The sequence below is a fragment of the Rhinatrema bivittatum genome, chromosome 7, assembly GCF_901001135.1.
Source record: "Rhinatrema bivittatum chromosome 7, aRhiBiv1.1, whole genome shotgun sequence".
Lineage (NCBI taxonomy): Eukaryota > Metazoa > Chordata > Amphibia > Gymnophiona > Rhinatrematidae > Rhinatrema > Rhinatrema bivittatum.
This window is the reverse complement of record NC_042621.1, coordinates 53,421,956-53,449,540: the sequence shown is the minus strand read 5'-3', so window position 1 is coordinate 53,449,540 and position 27,585 is coordinate 53,421,956. Positions and strand designations below refer to the sequence as shown.

Here is a 27,585-nt window from a genome sequence, read left to right as displayed (position 1 = left end):
TTGGAACTCTTTACTCTCATGTGGAAGAATATCTACCTGTTTGTCCCTGTTAACGCCCTTATGGGGTAACAGCTATTTCTTTCAACACATGAATAGAACCAATTTCTCTTGGCTGTGTGAGCAAGGAATAAATCGTACAGGTCAATAATTCCACAGGGGGAAATGTTTTCCTTACCAACAATTGGAAGAGAAATTAGAGGGCTACTCGATCTCGGTTTTTAGTTATCTGCAATTACAGGGGATCCTCCGGTTTGACAAGGGCATGCCTGCCTTTAGTCATGTTTACAGCCTTTCGAGGAGTTATTCCTTGGGAAGGTTAAGAACAAAGGATTTATTTAAAAAATGTATTGGTTAATATTCAAAGAGGGGGACCCCATTAGTAATTTTAAATTGCAATGGGTTACTGACTTAGACAAGGGCATAACGGAAGAGCAATGGGACCACATGATTTGGTAGCTCTTTAAGGGTAATTCATTATGTATGTCTATTAAAAAAATGGATATAAAATATTGTACCATTGGTATCATATTCCCATTCACTTACATAAAATGAAACTCTGTAACATGGATAGGTGCTGTAGGGCCTGTGGCAAGGCAGGATCCTTTAAACACATGTGGTGGACTTGCCCTTGGATAATGATTTACTGGAAAAAGGTTGTTGCGTCCGGTCGCAGACGGCTGTGACCGCTCTGCCTCACCTCTCTTTTACTCTTTTCCTCCTCCATTGGAAGAATGGCTGCCTCTGCTGCTGTTTGCCGAAACCCTCGGCGTCTCCGAGCCAGCATGGGCATCCCCGTCCGCCATGCTTCTTCCTGAGGCCTCCTAGGGCACACGCGCGCATGCTGTCTACGTTTTTGAATACGTCATGGCGGGAACCTCGAGGGTGGCCTCACCGCATGACATCAGTACCTCCGGGTATTTAAACCTCCGCTCTGCTCCAATTGAACGAGTTAGCAAGGACTTCGGTTTTGCTACTCTGACCACTTCTAAGCTGCTCGCTTGGATTCCTCACTACCCTCCGGGGTATCTCTCTACTATGGAAGCTCTGGGTACCCGCTCCTCGGGGGCCTCTCGCTTCTACTCGCCCTCCAGGGTTAATCTGCCTAACCATAAGAACACCCACTCCTTGGGGGTCCTGTCTGCTTTCTTTCAGGAACCCTCGGCGCTCCTAGGTACTCGCTCCTCGACGGCCTATTCTGCTCAGGATATCCTGCACCTCGGACCTCGGGTCCCTCTCTTCATTCAACTACCAAAGGAAGTTATCAGCACTGCTACTCTGTATCACTACACTCCAGCTCTCCTCATTCCACCCTTCAGGTTCATGGCCTATCCCGCGCTGTGGAACACTACCGGACCTTTGCTACATCTGGATGAGACCTTCATCTACAGATACTGTCTGAGCTTACTGTGATATCGCTGGACTACAGCACTTCCATTCCTTGGGCAAGATTCTATTCATCAACTGAAGTATAATAAAGCTTTCTCTCCTCAGTGTCTGCTTACTAAGAGTCTATCCAATCATTGTGGTTCCCCACAGGGCCCCTCCCCGTGGGAGGAGTCATCGCCACTTCGACCAAGAGTCCACAATATGCCGCAAACCCAACAGAGGTCTTGTTGTGGATATACGACATCATTAAAGTTTCCCTTCCTTTTGACCCAGCCATAGTTTTACTAGGGTTTCCTATTCCAGAAATCACCTCTTCTTGCTCTGGGAGTACCCCATTAGTGATTCATCTGCTGGTAGCTGCAAGACGAAACATTGTTCAAAAATGAAAGTCTGCAGATATTCCAACTTACGCACTCTGGATACAAACCATCTGGAAGATTTTTTTTCAATTGAGATTCACACTTTTTATCTCCAGGATAAATATCATAATATCCCATGAGTTTGGGGTACTTTTCTAAATTTTCTGGGTAAGACTTCTAACTTCAGATCTGCATGCTAGGTTTCCCATGTTAAACACTATGGGGCGGATTTTCAGAGCCCTGCTCGCATAAATCCGCCCAAAACCGGGCGGATTTACGCGAGCAGGGCCCTGCGCGCCGGGAAGCCTATTTTACATAGGCCTCCCGGCGCGCGCAGAGCCCCGGGACTCGCGTAAGTCCCGGGGTTCTCGGAGGAGGGCGTGTCGGGGGGCGGGCCCGGTCGTCGCGGCGTTTCGGGGGCGTGTCAGCAGCGTTTTGGGGGCGGGTACGGGGGCGTGGCTACGGCCCGGGGCGTGGCCGCGCCCTCCGTACCCGCCCCCAGGTCGCGGCCCGGCGCGCAGGAGTCCCGCTCGCGCGCGGGGATTTACGCCTCCCTCCGGGAGGCGTAAATCCCCCGACAAAGGTAGGATGGGGGTTTAGACAGGGCCGGGCGGGTGGGTTAGGTAGGGGAAGGGAGGGGAAGGTGAGGGGAGGGCAAAGGAAAGTTCCCTTCTAGGCCGCTCCGATTTCGGAGCGGCCTAGGAGGGAACGGGGGTAGGCTGCGCGGCTCGGCGCGCGCAGGCTATACGAAATCGATAGCCTTGCGCGCGCCGATCCAGGATTTTAGCCGATACGCGCGACTACGCGCGTATCTACTAAAATCCAGCGTACTTTTGTTTGCGCCTGGAGCGCAAACAAAAGTAGGCTGTTCGCGCACGTCTGAAAATCTACCCCTATATTGGGACTACTATCTGGGTTACCTATCCATATACTTATGTTGCGCTTGGAGGTGGACCCTTGTCCTGGAGCAGTGGAGAATGGCTCCAAAGCCCTGCAATGTTCTTGAACTGTGGCGTCCAAACCCGGTAGGGCCCTGGAGGTGGGAGACTCCGCCGAGTCCATGGACTTGGCAACCTGTTGCGCTCGGGGGTGGACCCTTGTCCTGGAGCAGTGTAGAATGGTTCACTAGTAGGGACCAGGAAGCACCTGCCCCCAGGGGGTGGAGCACAGGAAGAGACAGAGGCTGGGATGAGCTTCACCACTGGAAGCCCGCGGTCCCCCCGGGTGGAACCCTTAGGTACCCGGGCCGCTTGGACTTAGGTGGGCCTCTCAGGATCTCCTGGAGAGGTAGTAGAGAGGCGTGCCCACGAGCAGCAAGGGAGCGCGGTCGGTCACTAGGCTGTAAGTCTGGAGAACCAAGGAAGGCTAATACAGAGTAGGCGATGACAAGGCAAGGGACAAAGCCAGAATCAGGAGACGTGGTCAATGGCAGCCGAGGTCAGAATCCGAGGATCAGTCTGAGGAGTAGTCAACGAAGCAGGGGTCAGGTTCCAGATATCAAACTAGGTCACAAGGCAGGCAGAGGTCAAGATCCAGGCAGCGAGCAGAATGGAAAGGAGCAGACCGAGGTCAGTACGAGTGAGACAGTCCAAGGGTACTACCTGGGGAGACAGGAGAGACAGACGCTGGAACAGAATGCCGCTGGAACAGAATGACGCTGGACAAGGCTGGAACAGTAGGACGCTGGAACAAGACTGTGAAAGCGGAGGCAAACTAGTACACTTACAGTGCCGACCCGATTGCCAAGGCAAGGAAGTGCAAGCAGGGACTTCCTTATATCATACATTCAATCAGGGTGCACCGTGGAGCTAGGACCCGCCCCATACCCTACAAGAGGCCGGGCGATCCACGAGCATGTGTGTAGGGGTGTGGCCAATGCCACTGAGAACATCGAACTCCGGCGTGAGGCCTGGTGCGCAGTGGAAGGCCCGATGACTGCCGCAGAGGGACGCCGAGGCCTGGAGGTGCTCGGGGCTGCCGCTGGGGAGGCCGACCCATGACCTGCAGAGGAGCTAGGAGGTGAGCAGACCTGTGCGCGGGCCGGGCGCACAATAGATTTCCCCACTTGCACACTTAACAATTTATTAAAATTATAGATTTCTGAAGGGAAAGCAGATTGTTATGAATGGGGCGAGAAATATTTTTCTAGCGTTTGAACCGAGATTCAGATGGGAAAGTTCCTCTGTCTGTTTTCTACGTGCTTGGATACCATAACTAATTATTTCTCCCTGAATAGTGGCTTTGAATGCTGCCTAAACCATGGGGAAGGTGACATCAGGTGTTATATTGTGCAAAAAAACTCCTCTATCTTATCCTGAATGAGAGTTAGGAAAGCTGTATCTTCCACCAAAGATGATCCATGGCAGTTGAGGAAGAAATATTAATATGCAGTGTGATGGCAGCATGATCTGAAACTAAAATAGGGTGAATTAAGGCAGAATCGACACCAGCAACCAAATTCCCAGTAACTAGAAAATAATCAGTTCTAGAATATGACGAATGTGGAGGAGAAAAGAAGGTGTAATCTTTGTCAGTGGGATGTAATAGATGTCAAGGATCAACCAGGCTGACAGAGTCCATAAGACACATAATGACTTAGAATAAAAAACCTTTAAGGTAGATTTTAGAAAGGCCACGCACGCACCCATATACACGTGTATCTTGCTGTGCACAAAAATATATATTATTTTATAACCTATGCATGTAGGTTATAAAATACTCTCCATGTCTTGAGCTGTATGTGCACCAATTTGCTACTGCTGAGAGAGAGAGAGAGAGAGAGAGAGAGACTGACTGCCTCTTTATAGGGCTCATTCTGATACTCTATATATGGAACTTTGTAAGGGGGCACTTTGATTCGGGGTGAGTTTTCGGGAGGTGGGTTGGGGTTAGGGGGGTGTTGTTATAGAAAGATTCAGAGGTATCCACTGTAAAATTGACCTCATTAAAGAATTTTTGACCTTATAAGTGATGAAAAGGAGTTGATTTGTACACTGCAGTCTCTGCTAGCTGCATTGTAAGTGTTGCGATCCCCCCTGCTGCTGCGCTACAGGAGGTCTCTTACCTTCCTCCGGAGGCCGCCCTGAAGCCTGGGCCTCGCCTGTGTTCCATCCGGGACTTGCTCCAGGGCCTGAGAGGCCTAGCTGTGCCTGTGGCTTGCTTGCCAGCGTTTGGACTTCCTGTTTGGCGACGCCCTCTCCTAGGGGCTGGCCCGCAGCTCTCCACCTGACTTATAGGACCAGCGGTGGGCAGTCCTGGCAAGCTCCTCCCAGGGAGTTGCCTTCTACCTCCAGTATTTAAGGACTTTCAGTTCACTTGCAAAGGGCCTCCGGATCGGGCTCTACAGTCGTCTGTAACCTTGCCGATCCAGGTCCCCCGGTTTCGCCTATGCCTTGATGGGTTCCTGTCCTGTGTCCCTGCCTAGATGTATGCTCCTGTTCCTGCCAGCCGTAAGGACTTCGGATGTGAGTATCCCAGCATCGGAGTTCCTGTTCGCCTGGGTCTTCCCCGCACCCTTCTTCTCAGCGTGGTCCGCGACCAGCCTTCCTGGGCTGTGTAGGGCGCGTCTGGGACAGGGTGGTCCGCGACTCAGTCCCACGGGTGGGCTGAGTAGGGCGCCCTGATGGACAGTGCAATGTTTCCGTCCAGCCTGTCTACAGTGTCTTGCTTCAGCCCTTGCCCGGATGTCTTCCTGTCTCTGCCTTGACCTACGTCCTCATCTGGTTCCTGAGCCTTCTGTCCTGTTGGGCCCTGGAGTGGCCAACAGGAGGGATTCGTCCCACGGGCTCTTGAGCTTCTGCCAGCCGAGGGGGCTTCGGATGTGAGTATCCCAGCATCGGAGTTCCTGCTCGCCTGGACCTTTCCTGTGTCTCGCTTCAGCCCTTGTCCTGATGTCTCCGTCTTGCTTCAGCCTGCTTCTGCCCCGTCTGATGTCTTCTGTTTAAGGACTCTGTCTGCCCTCGCCTCTGTCCGGCCTGCTGCCCATTGCCGTTCCCTGCGGCAGGTCCGAAAGGGCCGGGAACAGTCGGAGGACCGTTCATTAGTCAACTTCCCCGTGTTGGCTACCATGGGCATGCAGGTCCGGCTGAGGGTCGGACTCCCTGCTTCTGTTCCTGCCTGCCTGGCTCACCATGCCTGCTCAGCTCACCTCCCACGGTGTGGCTTGGGGCTCCTCCTTGAGTCCTGCCGTGGCCCAAGGGCTCACCACCACCCGCTTACGATGACCGCGCCCGCGCGCGCTCGTAACAGTAAGTGGCTGTTTTTGCACGTGCAAGGCTTTTAAAATCGACCTTTTTGCTTGTGACTGCTTATCTAGAATGGGAACTAAAGGCTGATCAAAGTCCCGCCCCTGACCAATGACTAGCTTAGAGGATTCCGCCTCTAATATACGAGAAGTGAGCTGTTGAAAAAAAGGCAGGTTCATTCAAATTTGGTACATATAGATTGAGAAAGGAAAACCGTTCCCCCCAATTATGGTCACAGCAGAGATCCATCTCCCATCTACATCAACAGAATGATTCAATATTTAATGCCCAAGATACTTATGGAATAAAATGGCAAGTCCCTTCTTCTTCTTCACTGCTGTGCTAATGAGTACCTCACCCACCCAATCCTGTTTTAATTTGAGTGTTTCCAAGGAGGATATATAGGTCTCTTGCACTAAGGCAACATCAGCCTTCAGTGATTTTAGAAATGTCAATATTTTGTTGTGTTTAATGGGGTGTGAGAGACCATTAACATTCAAGGAAACAGACATATCCGTGACAGCAGCTATATCCAGAGGAAACAATACATGTAGTATGCATGTCCCCAAGTAGCAGCAACTGATGCAAACATTGTCATTGCCAATACAAAAATAGAGACAGAATAACAAAACCAAACCAAAACCAAACCAAAAAAACAACATTGCCTGCAAAAAGGGAAGAAGTGAGCAAAATCCATAACTATGGAGTCAGGCAGTGCCTGAAAAATGTGGGCTTTATGGCAGGAATTATGGCTGCCCAAGGTTCAGCTCATGTTAATACATGCATCGCCCATGCAAAAAAAAAAAAAAAGGAGCTTAAAAGTTAAAAATAAACACATTACACAGCTCTTAAAGACCTTCAAAGCAGACTTAGTAGAAATAAAGGACAGGAAGGCCTTTCGTTTCACCGCTGTGGTCTTGGCAACATCTGGGACAAAAAGTAGAGAATGACCCTTGTCAATGGGTGCCTTAGTATGAGCCGTTGACAAGATCTCTAGGACCTGAGGGTAGTAAAGTAGTTTAAAAATATCGAGAGTTTTTAAGAGGTCTGGACGGGGTTCGATGTGCCCTCTCAATTTCAAGGGGCAAGGCAAATAGGATCTGTAGACACTCTGGGATCAAAGCCTTGAGAAACCCAATAGTGTCGGCACCCTCCATCCCTTCTGGTATGCCCAGAATCCGTACATTAGTCTGATGGTTCCGATTTGCTAAGTCCTCCATGTCTCGCTGCAACCGCTCAATCTGCGCATACTGCAGAAGAGATTCTGTGGCCAAAACCAGTGACGCAGTCTTAGATTCAACATCCTCCAAGCACGATTGAAATGTCGAGAGCCATTGTGCCATAGAGGACACCTCAATATGAATAGCTGTAGTGTTTTCAATATTTGCCGGAGGCATCTCTTTCATAGATTTCAGTTCATCCAGAACCAAATCTGCCAATGCCATATTTTTAATATATAGCTTATGAAACAAAAAATAATGAATATTAACAACTTATATAACAGTAGATGACAATATCATCAATGATTGCCTCAAGATCTCTCTCTGCAGCCTCTCGCCACTCAAGGGGCCGCAAGCCGCAATCGGTCAGTGAAGCAGTTAGTTATTCATAATCATTTATTGTCATCATACTGCAAAGTTATAGCAACTTTTTATAAAGAAAATTATTTTAATGATATTTTATAATTAGAAATCTCAAACACTGTGATAATACACCACTAGAAAATCTAAAAATCTACTATGTTTCCAACATTACAAACTACCCCAAATACTAAAATGCCCAATGTCTAATACCCAAAAGTCGAAGAAACATATACTTAGCTTAATTTGACACGGCCCAAAGGGCTCATACAGTGTAAAACACTGTCATCACATTTAAAGCTGTCCTTTAAAACTGTCTCGACATGTTTCGATTGCACAAGCAATCTTCTTCAGGAGATCAAAGTGAAGATCTAAATGTCAAGCAAATGTTCTTCAACCCCGAGCAGAGAAACTGCCTCTTCCTACACATTCGAAAAATGGCGCCTCAGCGTTTATGATTTATATCCTTTTTTCTCTTCTTTTTCTTTATTGAATATAAATTGGAGAGGGTTTTTGCTTCTTTATTGTTAATGCCATATTTTTAGCATGTGCAGCTTTTTCTGAAGTTGGGGGGGGGGGGGGTGTCCTGCTTCGACCACTTTGTGCCAGCAGCCACTGCAAAAGCCGCCTTGATCTTACCAGATTTGGAGCCTGACATCACTAGAAAGTAGAATGTAATCAAAAAAGCAAGGTAGCCGACATTTTAAATGGGCAATGCGTCTTGATTCTATCAAAAGATTAGGCAGCCATCTTGTCGCTGTGCAACAGCGCCCCCAAAATTACAGAATCTGGGGTCTATTTATCAACTGTGATAGTTGTTAATGTACTTTATTATTGAAAAGTCCCCCATCAAAAATAATGGGAGCCATGGTAAATGATGCTTATGGCATTGTGGATGTTTCATTCTGTGGGATCTCATTGTTATCATCATGGCTCATGATAGTTCTCTGAGGAGCCAGCTTGATATTTATTGCCATAAAATCTGCAATTTACCTATACGAGTCCATGCCCTGAAACAGAATTACCTGACATTTTTCTGTCTTCTGGGACAGGCTGAGTAGTCCTGGTTTTGCCTTAGTGCATCTTACTTTTTCTTGGAAAAGTTTAAATCTCTTCTGGGCAGACTCCTAGGCCCGGAAGAGAGAGCATCTACCCTGGAAGATGTGGAACTGAGAAGGAAGAGGAGGAAGGAGGATAACGTGCAATCAATAGATGTTTTTTTCTCCTCTCTCCTCTTGGACCCTCCCCCCCCCTTGAAGCCATTCCTATACAGGTGCCTACTCTGCCTAATGGGAAATCCAGCCCTGGAAATTATGGGGTAGATTTTAAGAGATGCGCGTGCATGCACACGGACGCGCCAATTTTATAACATGCATGCGCCAGCATGCGCATGTTATAAAATCAGGTGGCCGCGTGCGCATGTGCGCTGGACTTTACAATCCGCGCGTGCACGTGCAGACTGCGCGCGCAAGGGTGTGTGTGAAATTTAGCACATTACGCGCAGCGACACAATTGGGCCTTCCCCAGTTCCTTCCCAGTCCACTCCAATTAAGGAGCAGACTGGGAGGGAACTTCCCTACCCCCTATCTAAACCCCCTTCCTCTTTCCTCCCCATCCCCTAAACTTTACCTATCTATCCTTTTTTTGTTGTTTTTCAACTTACTTCAGGGATGGAGCTGAGTCATCGGGACAGCATACAATGGCGCTATCCCAGATCCCGCCCTGCCCCTTGAAGAGGCCCGGCACTTGTGCACGTACCGGTGTTTACGCCCATGGCCGGGCCCATTTGAAAATGCGCGCGGCACGCGCAAGACCCAGCCATGCGCGCAAACCCAGGGTTTCACGCGTGCAGGCCTTTTAAAATTTGGCTGTATGTGTCCATAGAAAACAAAACAAAACAGAACTTGCTCATCCTGGAGAGTAGGTAGGATTACCAGATGGTGGTAAATCGGAGGCATATTAACTTTCTTACTCATGTGGGTACGATGGAGATCACAAGGCAGATGCATAGATATTTATTACGGATGACAAAATCATTTTCATTCCTCGTAAACAGTCTTTATAGCAAAGTACAAGGAAACAAACATAGTCAAGCAATTGTCAGAAGATTCCCAAGCCCTAAAAACAAATAAATGTAAAAGTTCCTATAATAAATTAAATTCAGATCGGAGGTAGAGTCATACTCACCCAGCTAGCCCGCCAAAAATCTCAGTGACATAAGAATAATCTCCTCCTGATTTAGGGATAGTAACTCCAAGTTCAGCATAACATAAGGATCCAAGAACAGAAACTCCTCCTCCAAGGACCCAGACTATCAAAGCCAGTCCCACCGAGCCGCTGTGTTCAAGAACTCCCTTAGGTGAAATGAAGATTCCAGACCCAATAATATTACCTGTTATAAAGAAGAGATTTGTTAGGAATTGTGCAGAGGAATGAATGTGCCTTTTCTACGTGTGTGTGTGTGGTTTTTTTTCCACCATAAAAATTGCCTTGCAAGAATTGTAGGACACAATGTAAAGGTGTCTCATCCTGTTTGAGCTTACTCTTCAGGTGTCAGTCACCATTATAGGCTATTCTAAACAGACGGCACTACAGACCTTATCTGCACTATACTGCAAAGTTTAACTGATTTAAGAACTGCGAAGTCCATTACTATCACTTCTAAACATTTATATAGCAAAACAAGATGGATGTATGCGGCGCTGGATAGAGACACGTAAGAGAGTCATTGCTCTGTGGATCTTACAATCTAATCAAAACAGACAGACAAGACAGACAAGAGTTTGGGGCGGAATCAGGGAAAAGATTACATTTCTAACAGGTGGGTTAATAGGTATGGTTTAACTGAAGGCAGGATCCAATTAATCTAACTGAGCAAAGCGTAGATTCTTAGGCCCATAAAACAAGCTCTATTAGAAAAACAGGAATGGGGTGGGTGGGACGGCAACAGAGATTCATCCTAGCCTTTCAAATGAATAGGGAAGCAGATAACTTTTACCTCACAAGGAATTGTCATCTTGCCTTTTCAGAAAATATAAAAGCATTTTAAGCAACTGATAAATAGAAAACATAGCACAGATACTTTATCCCAACAAGTCGGTTTAAAACATTAAACTCTGGAGCTTCCAAAACTGAGAAAACTATTAAACTCAGCACCCAATAGCTCCTACAAATGCAATCCAGCACTTACCTGCATTTCCAGAGCCTTTCTAAGCAGAAGCCAGTTTCTGCGTTACTGGGTTATAAAGGTGACTTAGCATCTATCTATCTTTTTGCCCCTATATTTGTCAATACTGAATCTCCTCTGGCACTTTTCTGCCCATTCACCTAGGTATGTACATCTCTCCACAAAATCTGCAAGTCTTGCTGTATATTTACGATGTCACTCTGTTTATTTTCATCTGCAAAAAAGGGCAATATTTTTGCAAATCTTCTCCTCCAAGTCATTATTAAAAAAATATTAAAGAGTAATTCAAGCACAGATGCCTGTGGGATGATACTTGTCACCTTATTCCTTAGGAATATGCACCAGTAATGATAAACCACTGGTGCCCCACTTTCAACCAGTTCATTATCCATTTACAAATGGTATCTCTAAACCTTAAAATTAGACAAACTTTCTTCTAATGACTTTTCAGTTTCAAAGAATCTGTCTTGAAAACTGCTCTTGAGACCTGCTCAGGTGTGGTTCTGAGGTCATTTCTACAATTTTAGTTGTAAAGCCCTTCATGGGATGTCATTTTCCCAGTGCCGGAGACCACTGGATTTCCTTAACCAGGTGGGAGAAAAGAGTCTGGGTCCCATGGATTTGGAGCAGAGCACACCTGCAAGGCCAGTGAGCAGAAGAAACCTCCAAAAAACACACCACAGCCCACACAAAGTTTGGGCTCCAAACAAGAAAAAGTTTACTTTGAGAAAAAAAATAGGAAAGTTTCAGCAGTTGCATCATTCAGTTCGAAAGCAAGTCCATACAAAATCTACAGCCAAAAAAACATTCCTGTGTTCCCAAGAAATCTTCCCAAAGGTTGTTTTTTTTTTTTTTTACAATGCACAGTTCTTATGCTGTGTCCCACAGCTCTACTCTTCCTCCCTGTGTCCCACAGCTCTACTCTTCCTCCCTCTAGATCTCTGTTGTTAACCCATAATGGATCATGCTGAAAGTTTTCATGTGAGTTATCCAAGTCCAATCTCCCACTTTCCTCTGGACAGAAAGTCCTGGTTCACTCCTGACTCCCTGCAGAGGATTCGTTATCCTCCTCAGAAAAACTGCTGGCAGACCAAGTCAGGACACACCGCTCTCTGCTGCTCCTTCCTGTCGTTCAGTTCCTTCACTTAAGCTTCAAAACTCCTTCTACAAAGGCTCCCCAACAGTGCTCGTGGAAACACTAACTCCAGCTCCATAATAACTCCTCCCTGCACCTCATAGGAGGCATTTTTATTCTCTCCTGCGTGCCATCTCCTTGGGGAGAAGAAAACTCCCTGTCACACAGATAAACCTCTACATCTCCTGAACTCTCTTTGACCCTTCCATTGTTGGAAACTTCCGTTCATGAAAATATAGACACACTAGTATCTCTAATGGCCAAACCTGTAAAACAGTAACTGGTATTGATATAACTTAATCGGTCTTCAGTACAGCTCCTGAGATTGGTTTTGCAGCATGGACATGGCCTAATTTGAAACTCTGAACATGCAAATTATTTTCATAACATTTGATTCTCTGCTAATTAAACAATTTTTTTCAAAATTTTCATAGGTAAAAGAGTCCTAAAAATCTCAGCATGCTTTCATATGAAAGTGATAAAAAAAAACCCAGAATCAAATGTTTTCTGATATTCATGAAACCATCTAATCATTCGGCTTAACATAAGGATTCCCAAAACTGTCTTGGAGACTCCACAGTCAGATTTCCAGGATATGTAGAATGAATATGCATGAAATATAGCTGCATTGTCATTGTGGATATCCTGAAAACGTGACTAGCTATGGGATCCCCAGGACAGGGTTGGAAAACCCTGGCTTAACACAAGAACATAAGTGCCATGCTGTGTCAGACCAATGGTCCATGGAAACCAGCATCCTGTATTTTATTTTTATTCTATTTATTTATTTAATGCACTTGTATTCCGCATCATCCAAAAGAAATTGATCAGTGTAGATCACAGAAAATAACACAAATAATAAAGAAGCATAAAAACACATTATAAAAAACACATAAATAATATTTCGATCATACATAAACACTACAATATAGTATCAGATAAAAAATCCAATATTCAAACAGAAATCTTAAAAAACTTCCTAAAAATCACTGCCTTAAGCTGCTTTATAAAAAACTTGTACTCTCCCTTCTTTCTAAGATGAGCATCCAGTGTATTTCAAATAGATGGCCCTGTAATTGAAAATGTCCTACTCCTAGTTTCTTCAGTGAGGAGGTTTTTAAAATTGGGTACATTCAACAAATTCTGATCTGCAGCCTGGAGCGTGCAAATACAAATATATTTTGTAATTAATTTTGTATCTATCAAGCTAGGTCGAGAGAACAATGTACAAGTCTAATCTATGTGTATCTTTCATCACTCCAAATCACATAAAATCTTCACTGTTTGTACCTCTGACTGTGCATGTTAAATTGCTCCTAAAACCTAGCCCACCACCAAAACTTCACCCCGCGTTACTAGTTGCCCCACTTATAGTGGAATAAATAGTTTACTTATATGAGATCCTTATAGTCTCTCTCTCTCTCTTCCCAAAATGCAATAAAAGCCTGTCTGGGCACTTCTCAGCTTGCAATGTAAAATAGCTATGCAATGCAGTATCTGGAACCTAACCTCACCCCATTTTTTTTTTTTTTTGGATCACGGGTGCTGTTCTTGCAAAATTTATAGCAAAATGATGAATCTAGCTCTAAGGGCCTCATTTTCTAAAGTATCGCAGGCCTGCGATACTTTAGAAGATGAGGGGCGGGGGGTCGAAACGGGGGGAGGGCCTGCGCTAGCCGGCAGCGATCGCACCGTCGCAGTGCGATCGCTGCCGGTTTCACACCCAATAGCACCACCATAGGAGGTGTAGCTATGGGGAGCGAAAGCTGCTGCGAAAAGGCCCTTACCTTTTCACTGTCTGCGGCGTCGGCGCAGAGTCGGCCCCGGTGACGCCCCGACTCCTCCTCTTCCGGGGCCGACTCCGCCCCCATTCTGGTATCGCACGCGATAAGGGACTTTTTGCGTGTGAGCGGCGTGGAAAATGAGGCCCTAAGTTAGCCAGATAAAAAGCACTAAGTGATATAGCTGGATATTCATCAGTTGCCATCTAGCTGGATAAGTCCAACTTATCTGGTTAAGTAGCATTTGAATTTGGGTTACTTGGAAGCTTCCCTTCTCCCATACACATTGCACATAGATATCCAGTATGTGTTTACATACTGAAGAAACTGTACTCTGGCCAAGCACCTTATAAATGAATACAAGTATTTCCTGCGATCAGATACATGATGGATCCACAGTCACATACGATGGCCCCACTATTACATGACATGAATGGTGCACGTTTTCTTAAGTTACTTCTTACTTATTTGGGTTTCTCTCATGTCATGTTACTGTTCAGCCTTGCTCTTTGGTCAGTTCACAGTCAAGAATCTTAGCCTTAACATTTAGAAATGTTAAGGCTTAATTTAGAAACTTAGGGCCTTAGTTAAGAAAAACATATTTTCAACATCCCGCGCCTATGAAAAAAAAACAACAAATCTTTATTGAATAAGGTGGATAGAGTGAAATGCACACAGTTAAAGATACTCTCATTATTTTAGATATCTTTTTGAAAATATTTTACTTGTATTTTCTAAACTAACCAAAACATAGATAACTAGCCGCAGCATTAACCATGAAAGTGGCACTGACACACACCTATCAGTGTACTGAAAAGAACAGGACAATCTGGAGCACATAAGTCTGCGTTTTTCAGTGGGAGTGTGGACTGCCAGTGGATCATCATCTAGCAAGGACAATTCCAATCTCCAACTATTGTTTTCTTTTATTGGCTCTATTAAGACCTCCAAGATGACTGGTGGGGGAGGGGAGCTTTATCCGAAATACCAATAACCCCCAATAATTTTACAGGTGTCCGCATGCTGCTTTTTTGAGTCACATAACCAGGGAGTTAAAATGAACCTGAAACCATTATTTGAGAGAGTCTCCGTTGAACTAGAACCAGAAGAGAACCACGAAAATGGGTTTCAGGTTTACCGATTCAGAAAGTTTGATTATAAAAAAAATAAAAAATAAAATGTAACTCACGTGGTTTACTCACTGGCTCCACAACTAGAATGAGCACATGAAAGCAAAATTTGGGAGGATTTACAATTTGGGTTTAATTAGGGAGCATATATTTTTGGTTTCACGCACGTTTCACCGGCTGTAACAGATTTATAGGCTTGCTCTGCTTCACTTTGCAAAGAATCAGTATCATGGGACTTATATTTAAAATTTTCCCAGGTGAACTGGAGCTGAACCATTAGTGCGCCCAATTGGTTATTGAGGTTTTATTGGCCTGGACTGGAACTGAACTGGAACAACTTTGGTCACAGCTGAACCCGAACTGGAACCAAAGCAAAACCTTCAGCGGTTGCGCCATATAAGTAACCACATATCAAGCCCGGAGTATGACTTGTTTGGGGAAGAGAGAAAGGTGTGTAGCCTGGTAGTGCCCGAGGGGTGTGGGATGGGCTTTGAAATGGGGCAGCTGGAACTCCGAGGGCCCATTCAAGGGGATATGTTAGTACCATTAATTGCTTGCCCTCTGCATCCAAGTGAAAAGTCCAGGCAAGTGGTTTGTTTCAAAGGATTGTACTTTGAACTCAATTTAATTCTCTGGCCATACACACAAACATGGGTGTCCCCATCCATGATTTAAGCTGATGGATAATCCTCAAACTCAAGTGTTTTGTGCAGACATGGGAGGGGCGTACATGAAGTCAGTTTGGACATCAACCTGAGCTTCCACGGATTATACAAAGTAAGAGATTGTAGGCTGAGGTCTTCCTAAGCCTGTCGTCTGAAAGGGAATAGTAAAAATCTGCTTCCTTCTTGCAAGTTCATAACACCCCTCCTCTTCCAAGCCTGGATCTTAAGTCCAAAAGACCCTTCAGCAAAATAATTTACTCTGCACTACTTTCAGGTAAAACTTCCAGAAGGTGGTCATGAAGCATGGAGACATTTTGATGCTAGCCATGCAGACCCTCAGGAGGCAACCTGGCAAGTTAATTCCTTCACTGCCACTTGCCAAGCAAACAATGGAGTCCATGATGAATTAAAATTTAATATATATAGATACAGGTACCTCTTACCTCCTTGCCATGTTAGACATTTCTGCAGCGTTCGATACTGTCAACCACACCATCCTCCTTAACATCCTCAACAGTATTGGTATCACTGGAATTGCACTCTCCTGGCTGAAATCATACCTTCAAAATCGCCAATTCACAGTTCTCCTAGATAACAATGAATTTGACGCCATTAAACTGATTCAGGGCGTTCCCCAGGGCTCCTCACTTTCATCTACCTTATTTAACATCTACATGCTTCCTCTTACCACCCTCCTCACTAATCTTGGCATCAAACACTTCATCTACGCAGATGATGTGCAAATCCTTTTCCCTTTCTCTGACTCTCTTAACTCAGCTCTCCAAAACTGGGAATCATGCCTGACCGCCATTAACAAACTCCTCACTAATATGCACCTTGCTCTCAACCCCCAAAAGACAGAACTTATTATTTCCACTAAACTACCCCTTCCTTCTCCTCCCCTATCTTACTCTTCCACTACCTTCCACCCTCACATCCATAACCTTGGTGTTCTTCTTGATAATCAACTCTCCTTCAAACCCTACATCAAAGCTATCTTAAGTGACTGCTACTTTAAACTACAAACCATCAAAAAACTCAGACCCCTCCTGCACTTCTCTGACTTTCGCACGGTACTTCAATCTATCATCTTTTCCAAAATCGATTACTGTAATGTTCTCCTCCTCGGCCTCCCCTCCAACCACACCAAACCTTTACAACTCCTACAGAACGCTGCTGCACGTATCCTTACTAACACTAGAAAAAGAGATCACATCACTCCTACCCTCATTGAACTCCACTGGCTTCCAATCCAATCTCGTATCCTGTTCAAAACTCTATCCCTTATTCACAAAAGTATCACCAATGAAAACTTCAATTGGCTCTACCCCCCCCTCCTCCTTGCTCCTCCACTAGATCTACACGGCCTCCCCTTCTATCAAGCCCTACAAGCTAAACTATACAATGAATAGAGCTTTCTCCTTCGCTGCCTCCACTCTTTGGAACTCCCTCCCACCAGATCTCCGCACAGAAACATCCACTCCAAAATTCAAAAAGAAACTAAAAACACTACTTTTTCAACAAGCCTACTCCCCCTCCTCTTGATGTATGAAAACCTTTGTCCTTTGGACTGATGACTCTCTTGTAAATATTTTGTACATTATTATTATTAATGTGTTCAATTTGTCCCTTGCAATACCTGTTTTACTTTTAATTTTTTAGTTCTTGTTCCATGTAAAGGCACCGCCTATTAGTTCTGAGTTATATGTACACCGATACGATGTGCAAACGGCTGTCGGTATATAAAAAATGTTAAATAAATAAATAAAATAAATAAAACAAACTCCCAATGAGAAACTTCTTCAGGTTCCACCACTTCAGCACTCTAAAGAAATCCCAGAGGGGAGCCCCTTTCTTCCTCTAAACCTAGAGGCAAACTCTTAGTTCCTCTAGGACAGGGGTCCCTGATTCGGTCCTAGAGGAGCCTCTAACCAGTGTAATTTTCATGATCTCCACAGTGAGGTTACGTAAAGGGGTCTACGCACTAGAGGACATATTGAGGTTGTCAGAGTAGCGAGTGAACTGAACCATTTGCTATAGCACTCTCCCCTAGGCGTGGCCACAATGTTGTAGTTCAGGATGTTGGTCAAAGAAGCCTGAGAATATGCCGGTGAGGGAGGAGTTGGAATTTGGAGAGGGAGGAAGCAAGCCTTGCTTTTTCCAGAACCAGGCAGTGGGTTCAGGAGCCACATGGTAAAGTCCGTGCCTGGGATACTTAATTGAAGCAGGTGTTCCTGAGGGATCCAGCTGTGGAGTGTGGAGCATCTCCACTCTCAGGGAGTAAATCTTACCCGGGGTGTGATGTATGCCGGAGCCGTGACATCAGGTGCATATCCTGGGCTGCCACGAGGTGTGGGAAAGAGAGAGAGCGCTATCCATCCTGTGCTCTGATCCAGGAGCCCAAAAGGAGTCCAGGGGAGGAAAGGGAAAGGTGAAAAGGAGAATGATTCAAGCATCTGGAAAACCATCAGGGAGCCTAGCACCAGTCAAAGGGAAGTGAGAGGGTCCCAGAAGAAGGCATTAGCAAGGGTCAGAAGCCCCGGTTCTGCCCGTGCCTGTAACTTCTGAACTGCTACAATGCCTGTTACAATTTTGCGCCTATTTTGCTTAAAAGAAATTCTCATAGTAAAGACTTTTATTGTGTGCTGTGTCTTTTTGAAACTGTTTCTATCTAAAATGTCTTAGCCCTTAAAAATAATCCTTAACACTGTTGAAGAACCCATGCCAGGATTTTTGGAGAGAGATATCGAGCAGTGCCACTAGACATGAAAATGTCCCAGCTCTGATTCAGAAGTGGATTTGAACATAATTTTAACATACAACCATGGGGCAGGTAACAGCTATAACCCTGAACTGCAGATACACTGCCCTTCCATCACCTGGGATACCGACTTCAGCCTGACGTCAACGTATGGATTTAGGGAGACCTCTCTTTTCACAAGCACGTTGTGGGAGTGGGCCCATTCTACCTATCTATCTCATGATCCGTAATTTATATTCAAATCCCCATCAATCAAAGCTCCACCTTTATTATTGATAGAAACAAAAATCGAGGAAGCAGTGCTTAGCACTGGAGTTGGGAACCAGATAACTTACATTAAAAATGTTGTAACCCGCAGGGTCCAATGTATTTTTTTTACACCTGAAACTTAGTTGCTTAGAGCCCGATATTCAGTGCCACTTATCCGGCTACATGGCGGTGTTTAAATACTGACGGAGGGGGTGGGGGTGGAGGGAAAGAGGAATTTGGATTCAGAGACAACCAGCATGAACCATGACTTTTTACAGTCTGATGCACAGACATTGGGGAAATTACACAGGATTGCTTCTACTGCCAAGTCCATGAGCAAAGCACGTCAAGCAGCACTGACTGATACATGGGGGTAACCTACATGGCAGATACTAGCACGGGAAGCTTGCTGGGCAGACTGGGTGGACTATTGGTTCTCTTCTGCTGTCATTTCTATATGCTCCTATATATATATATATATATATATCCCGCTACATTCAGTGGCCGCTACTTGGCCGGATAACTATTTACCTGGCTGGGCAGGGGAATTCTGATGAGGAGCTACTTATCCAGCTAACTTAACCCCTTTTGCATCTTGGGATTTCCAGTCATCAAATCAAATCAAATAAATAAGCACACCTCCATGTAAATCCCATGTTAATGAAGGCTTTAGCTAATACTCCCCAATGCAAGGAGGTGTGTTAAAACCTTGAGGGCTTAACTCATGTGTCTTTAATGCTGGAAATTTAACTAATGGATCAGAGGAGGAGTAAAGTGCACACTTCTGGTGGCTTGTATTAGCCCATGGTGCTGTGCCATCATGGTCCCAGACCTTGGGTGTGGGGGTCCTGGTTTTGGGTCTTCCAGGCCCAGGATAGACCTCTGCACCTCAGAACCCCTGGCACAGTACCATACAATATCATCAGCCCCAGAAATGTGAGTTAACTTTTATTCCATCTCCGACTCAGATGATGTGATTCTGCTTGTCATGCAGCCTCCCAACCACCAGAGGTCCTCAGAGAGCTGCGCCTACCCTCTCTCCAGCTCTACCCTCAGTGACCTCATGTCTCGGCAATTCCCTGCCTATTTAGCCCTGCCTCCAGTGTTGCCAGATGGGTGGTTTTCATGCCCAATTGGGCTACTTTCCAATGAGCACGTGTGGGAATTTTTTTCGGCTGCGGGATTTTGGGCTTTTTATTTTCCTTGGGCATCTTGCAGGAAGCAGAAGGGGAGCATGGTGGGTGGGGAATATGTACTTAAAGCTGCAAAGCATGAGGTACCAACCTTTCCCTGATGCATCACAGTCACAATAAGCTACTGTAAGCCGTTCAGTCACCCATGACAGTGACTGCACGGCATCAACACAGGTTGGCCAGTATATATGCAGACAATACAGAAATTTGTGTACTATCGTGCCTGCTGTTTTTTGTTTTTTTTACTTTGTTCTGCACCTCTTTCTTTAGCCAAACCACTAGAATAAAAAAAGAAAATCCCTTATAAGCATCATTTAGAAGCAGGAGGCAACCCTGAACAGGACAACCTTGATTTTTAGATGGCACTTCTATTCCTCTGCTAATGAGTCTCGACCAATTCCCGTGCACGCCACATATTTGCCAGCACCCTTTTCAAACCCAAACTGTGTGCAAGAATTCAATATCTGCACAATGCAAACATTTTTTTAAATTTTCACTTGCTTTTACAATTATTGCACTGAACATGCAGGGGTCAGCATGGCCGGGGCAAAACTATATAGTGCCCTGGGTGGGGGTCAGCTCAGGTCCCCAACCTGGACTTGCTTCTAAATTAGAAGGGCCAATACATCTTCAATGGCGCAGCTCTGCGCGCTGAACATGACAACCTTAACTTTATACTTTTCTATCAATCTTTTTTTACTTTTTTATATATATTGTTAATTTTGTAAACTTGTATGCAGACTGCAGGAGTTTGTGTACTATTGTGCAGAATAAAAACTATTGTCACAATTTTTGAGTTTTGGGCTACTTTTGGGCTAGATTGGGTGACCAATTGGGCTGAAAACATTTTTGCATCTGGCAACACTGCCTGCCTCAGTCTACACTCTGGGCCTTGTCATTGAGTCTGCTCAGCTCCTTGCTTGGCCCCTCATTTCTGTATACCTTTTGGCTCTCCATAGCCTTCTACCTTGTGGCTTTCCAAAGCCTTCTCGTCTTTGTATTCTTTGTGGCTCTCTGTAGCCTTCTACCTTGTGGCTTTAGCTTTCCTGTATTCTAGCTTGCTTGGTGGCCTCCCTAAGCCTTCCTGTTTCCAAGCTTGCCTTGTGGCTCCCAAGCCTCCTGTCTCAAGCCTTACTCCCTGGCTCCCAAGCCTCCTGTCTCAAGCTTGCCAGTATTAGTAACCTCTGTTTTGTTCTACTGTTCCATCCCTGACCTTGGTTCCCGCCTGAGCTCCAGACCCACCAGACACCAGCCTCCAGCCCTGCATCCCAAGTCTGCCCTGGTTTCTGTCTCCAGCGCCGTCTGACATCAACCTCCAGCCCTGCAGCCTGCCTCTTCAGTCCTGCCTGACTTCTGTCTCCAGCCGTGCAGCCTGAATCCCCAGGCCTGTTCAGTTTCACCTGAGTTTGTTCCTCTCCCCTCCGGATTCCAGTCCATCTTTAGCCTGATGACCAGCAGGACTCCTCCATTGCTTAAGTCCTGCTGGTCACCAGAACCCAAGGGCTCAACCTGCAGGGAAGGTGGCTGGTATAGGCTGAAGATCCCCTAGCCTGGTTTGCCCCTGGAATCCTGGACTGTTCCCGTGGGGGTTCCCCAGCCAAGCTGGGTCCTCAGCCCTAACAGGTGAGCTAAGCACTGGGGTACACAAGTCTGGGACACCTGGACCAGAGACCCTGTGCCCTGGCGCTCCTAAGTCAATGGGACTTTGTCATGGAATACCTCTCACCACTTACCCACCCACCAACCAAGAGCCCTCACTCAACTACTTACCACACCACCTCAGTCATCACTCACCCATCCACTAATCCACCCCCACCCACCTATCTTACCCTTTGGCCATCCTCTAACTCAGCCTTCCGCCCATTTAAGTACACACCTCACCCATCCACTAACCCACCCCCCAGCTACAGGCACTTTTTGGCCTGTCTAGCAAGCCTTCTCAGTTTTACATGTACAAATCATGTTTCATGCACATTACTCACCATCACAACCAATGTAATAAAGCTGAGGGAACATTTCTACTCATGCGCGCATTTTATTTTAATTCCCGATGCACCTGCATACCATCAGCTTACTGCATCGGGAGTTAAAGTGTTTTTCAGTGCGCGAGCAAAGAAAATGTGAGCTAAAAAAAATATGAGCGCATGTTTATTACATTGGACCCTCTGTGCTGAAAGTCCATCTATCCTGATTAAGCAACCAAAAGAGAAAAAAAAATAATTACCACAGAGTATCCACATGAATCCTTTCTATCCTAAACAGTCACGTCGTAATCCCTAAAAAAGGAAAACCCTACTGTGTAAAGGGGATATACAAATAAACCCCACAGCCCCTAATTCTGAATACTGCTTTCATACACAAAAATGACATTTCCCAATGCCACACTTTTGAAATCTGTTTTCATATGACAAATTATTTTCAAAACTATTTTAAAATGTAAAAAAAAAAAAGGTGCAAAGGAAATCAAACTGGTAGCTGGCTGCAACACTTAAAAAAAAAAAAGCACTGCTGGGATAGCTGAAATCATACACCCTCTTACCGCCTCCTCTAAAAAAAAACGTCCATATGCAAAAGTAATGTCTTTATAAACTGCTAAACTGTAAAAGTTAAGTTCAATACCTAGAAACAGGTAAAAAAAAAAGAAAACCTCAGATCATCAGAACTCTTTTCAAAACCTGATCCTTATTATATCCCCCTTTCATAATCCTTTGTAATTTATCAGACAAAACTGTGCCTTCAATCCAGGATAGGCAAACCATATATGCAAAACATGCAGGCCCTCTCCTTTGGATTCCCGACTATTCCTACTTTGTTTTTCTTGTTCTCCTCCTCTTCATCTTCTTTCCCTCTGCAGTAAAGATCCCTCCACAGATGGCACCTACTATCATCAGCTGTGCCCTCTTCGTTCCATCTGTTTATCTCTAGTTTCCTTTTTTGAGGTAAGGTTGGCATTTCTAGGGGAAGTTTTAGGCGAGGGAAAGAAAACACACATGGATTGAATTTGCAAATCAATGCTTGGTGTTCCCTCCCCCCTGTTCTACTACTTGCAGAAAAAAACCAGATGCAAATATACATGGGTACATTGTACCCGCATACCTTGTTGACAATCTTTAAAGGGAAATTACCTGTATAGCACAGGCTATTGAAAATTGCGCCCATAGGGGACGAATTTCAAAAATATCTAGCCAGGTAATAATGGAGTTGGCTGGGTAGATTCCCCAGAGTGAAAACGTCACCCCACAGAGCTGCTAAACTTTGCTGTCTAGTAGGTGTTTCAAAGGGTGTTTGGGTCGGGGGAGTAAATTACATTCATTTAACTGAATTTTCAGATATAAAGTAATTACATAATTTTCCCCATGTACCTCTCCTGCTGAAACAGCAGGTTCAAAGTATGAAGAGTTTTCCTTTTGCAGATTCCATCACTAAGATCAAAGTGGGCCAGGCAAGTAGGATGGTCCATGCTGCTATATGCATATGAATCCTGCATGCTATACAGTGCTCCCTGAGATCCATCTGCACTATAACATGGCAAAACAGGATCTTCAACAAGTGCCAAATTTCCAGCGTGGAAGGTACGGTGGTGAAAGCTCAACTTCAGTGGGCAGGTCAGTCCATAATGTTGGAGGACACCAAATTTCCCACAGCTGTGCTCTATGGCCACCTGAAGACCATGTCTTAGATTCAAGTACAAGACTTGCAAGGTAGAACGCAACAACTGGGAGGACATGGCTTTGGACAGGATCGGAGGGAGGCAGTTCTGTCATTTGCCCGTCCAAATCTTAGAAACCAAGTGAACATAAGCACAAAAGGAAAACGAGAAAAGAAAGTCCCACTCTGCAACTCCATCAACTGCAAGTTTCATCTGCATCATCTACGGTTTTATTTGCAGGTCAAGGGTTGGTCAACGGACACATAAATAAAGTTAGTCAAATGGAGCTACTGAAAACTCATTCATCATCATTGACAGGCGGTTCCATCACAGAGCATATGGATGAGACCTATAAACTTAATAAAAAGAACAGCACAGCTGAACACTCAGCATTTTTCTATTAAGTCTTTGGATGTTTTTTTCTCTTAATTTACGAGTCATGGAAAGCCAGCATGTATTACACAGAAATGAAGACTGTGATAGAAAGTCTACAAACAGATAGTGCCTAGAGGACGTAACTAGGCAGCAAAAGTCTTAAGCAGATTTCCACAGGGGTTGGAGCCTCAATGGTTTATTACTAACCCAAACGAATAATTTAAAATGGAGAGGCCAACCGTGACCTCATTAAGCTTGCAGATGATACACAATTACTCTTGTGGGTAAAACAATAAAGCCAAAACCAAGGCAAAACGTAGTATCCGCTTTGCGAATAAGCAGTATAACTTGTCCTAGATTTCCTCAGTGGAAGAAAAACTCTCTAGTATCCAGCAAAGCTCTTTACATGCTGCCAACATTTTTGAGCTCGGTGGGCACAAGGTCAAACCAACACCCCCTGCCAATCTTCTCTCCCCCAGGCAACCACCCTGAGAAATGATGCCCTTGTCTTGAGTGCTTACTATTTACTATGCAGGCCAGGAGCCAGGTATTCAGCCTTAAGGAAGCTAAAAGGGATCAAATACAAAAGGGACACCATCTCAACACTAAACTTTCTGGTGACTTATTTTTGTCAAATTCTGCCTCATTTGGATGTTTTGGGCTCTCGAGGCATGGTGTGTGTTTCCTTTTCCTTTTTATTTTTAATAAAGGCAGTAGGTGAGAAGATTTCCCGATTGAGACAAAAGCAAAGTCAGATGAGATGTCCGTACGGTGCGAGTTTGTCTTCCATGGTTTCACTTTGTATAAAAAGTTCTGGTTGGGAACACAAAGCACATTAAAATCATTCTCTGTCGTAGCACTGTTTCAGTGCCAAGTATTACAGTCATAGCGCTGATTCAGAGAGGACATGGACCAAGGGTACATCAAAAAAGTATGTCTTGCAAAGAATGAGAAATAAGGCAATGTATAGGAATGAATGTAATTTGTTATAAAACATATGGATAAGTAACAAGCATATATGTTAGGGAAATACCAGGAAAACATTCTTTGACCCTTCTTATCCAATCTCTAAAGCTCTGTGAATTTTTGCTATTCATCAAATAAACATATGTAAGATAATGAAGAAATGCTTTTAATAAATGTAGGCATATTTTACTCCTTTTTAGTACAGTATATTTTAACATGATTGCAGCGATTAATGCTCAGAACTCCCCCTTCCCAAGATAATGATTATAGGAAGAATAAATTACAATTTAAGCTCAAAAGAGACCCAGGGTCAGTGGTGGGGCAGGATAAGCAATCTTGCACTCACTATGGCTTCCTTGGCTTGACTTTCCTTTCTGCCATCAGTGAGTGTACTCCGAAACTATGAATGATATTAAAGTTGTAGTTCAGCATAATTAACTCAAAGAAAGCTATAGAATGCTGACAGGTGCCCCCTTTGTTTTTATATAGCTGTTTTATCGCACTACGTATGCGAGAGCAGAGGTTGCCAAACCTGTCCTGGGGAACCCCCAATCAGTTGGGTTTTCTGGATATCCATTGCATGCATTGCCTCCCTTGCATGCAAATCTATCTCATGCACATTCATTGTGGATATCCTGAAAACCTGGGGTCCCCCAGAATAGATTTGGGACATATTGTGCTAGAATAAAGTAAGATATATATATATATTTTTTTAGAAAAGTTATTCTCCTTGTTATTTTCGCATATGCTAGGAATTAATGATTTCCTTATCAGCAGCAGTGCACTTTAAGGGACTCTGTATTTCTTTCACTTTCCTCCTTGCAGTGAGGCCAGAGGGCAAGTGGAAAAATGGCACAGCATAATGGCCAGTTTTGCTGTTTTAAAGCCAATTACAATGGCAGTAGCAGCAAAATACTGAAAGTTCAGCAGCATATATTGCAGATTTACAAAACCCAGTCAACTAGCAAGCCCAAATTACTGAAAATTATCAAAACCCCATCCTCCACCGGTGTTTAGTGCAATAAATTAGCTTTCTCTTCTTCGTGCCCATTTGCATCAGGTATGGTGGAATGCAATGTTGCACATACAAAGTTGCTTTCAGTCACTCAGATGGAATGGCGTTCCTTAGTAGGGATGTGAATCGTTTTTTGACGATTTAAAATATCGTCCGATATATTTTAAATCGTCAAAAATCGTTAGAGGTGATATATAATAGGAATTCCCCCGATTTATCGTCAAAAATCGTAAATCGGGGGAAGGGGGAGGGGAAGGGGGAGGGCGGGAAAACCGGCACACTAAAACAACCCTAAAACCCACCCCGACCCTTTAAAATAAATCCCCCACCCTCCCGAACCCCCCCAAAATGTCTTAAATTACCTGGGGTCCAGTGGGGGGGTCCCGGTGTGATCTTCCACTCTCGGGCCACGGGTGCGTTGATAGAAATGGCCATATTGCCGTATTGCAAAATGGCGCCGGCCGTATGGCCATTTTGCAATACGGCAACACGATTCGAATGCAGGAGGTCGTTCCCGGACCCCCGCTGGACTTTTGGCAAGTCTTGTGGGGGTCAGGAGGCCCCCCCCCAAGCTAGCCAAAAGTCCCTGGGGGTCCAGGAGCGATCTCCTATGCTCGTGACGTCAGGGGACAGGAACCAAAATGGCGCCGGCGCTACTTCTATCAACGCACCTGTGGCCCGAGAATGGAAGATCACACCGGGACCCACCCACTGGACCCCAGGTAATTTAAGACATTTTGGGGGGGGTCGGGGTGGGTTTTAGGATTGTTTTAGTGTGCCGGTTTTCCCGCCGTCCCCCGATTTACACGATATTTAAAAAAACAAAGCCGCGATGATCCGATTCCCTCCCCCCCCAGCCAAAATCGATCGTTAAGACGATCGATCACACGATTCACATCTCTATTCCTTAGTCACTGTAGATTTATAGATTTATAGATGTACCTACTTAAAGTTCTGTGCAGTAAGAAGTAACTCCCAGGTACAGAATGGGAGGGAAACCAATGCTTGTGCAGACAAAAATAAATTCCACAGAGACAGTGCGAGCAAGCATTTTATCCAAATGTAAACTCTGAAGCAGGCAGTCTGATTGGTTGATTCAGGCCTCGTCTGTGCCCCTCGCTGCTGATCTGGGATTTCTCTCTGGATCAGGCCATTTTGGAATAGGCCTTGGCAGATTTTGCCTAGAAGGGATCTCTGTACATAAGGCAAATAAACCATTTGCCATTAGGACAGATGGATCTCTAAGTCTCAAAGACCTGTCTGTCCTAATTTAGGTTATCATGCAACCTTCTCATACATTGTGCTACTCCTTCTTTCAAATCAGCAGCAACCACTAAATGCTCTGTGATGCCTACTGCAGATTTGTGTTTTACAGAATAAAATGCCCTTAACTGACTTTGGTGTTTGTTGTCAACATAGTTACATAGAAATTCTTAGCAAGTAAGAACACGATCAATCCTTATGCCCAGTAATTCCAGCATTCCAAGCAGATTTTGCCAGACTAAGAACATGTAATCGGATCACACCCTATCAAACCTTGACAATTGAAAAAAAAATTAAGCTACTTAATATTCCACCGACAAAAATCCATTCTTCAGACAGCAACAGGGCTTAGGAAAAGAGAAAATGGCTTCATGGCATGAACGGAAAGCTGTGGGATAGAAGACTGGAGGGCACCTTGATTTTGATGATGACGTGGAGGTGGAGGCTCACGACATGCCATGGTTGGAATACACTTTGTGAGACTTGAACGTATGGCATACATTCGCAAACACGGTCATATGAAAAGTGCAGGACAATGTTTGTTACCTATGCTCTTAAATGTTTTTTCTAAATGATTTTAACTAGGGCTTAAATCTATGCTGAGGGATTTCCAGCAGTGTGATATAGCAGGAGCATAGAAAGCAACT

General features: G+C 44.9%; 1 protein-coding gene across 3 annotated transcripts in view; it reads right to left on the bottom strand.

Moving 5' to 3' along the window:
• SLC7A10 (solute carrier family 7 member 10) overlaps positions 1 to 27,585 on the bottom strand; it is a 95,361-nt gene that overhangs the window by 35,659 nt on the left and 32,117 nt on the right. For all 3 annotated transcript variants that reach the window (XM_029608390.1, XM_029608388.1, XM_029608389.1), the window contains exon 2: positions 9,757 to 9,961. In XM_029608390.1, the coding sequence (XP_029464250.1) occupies positions 9,757 to 9,961 (205 nt within the window). The remainder of the gene's footprint in view (positions 1 to 9,756; positions 9,962 to 27,585) is intronic.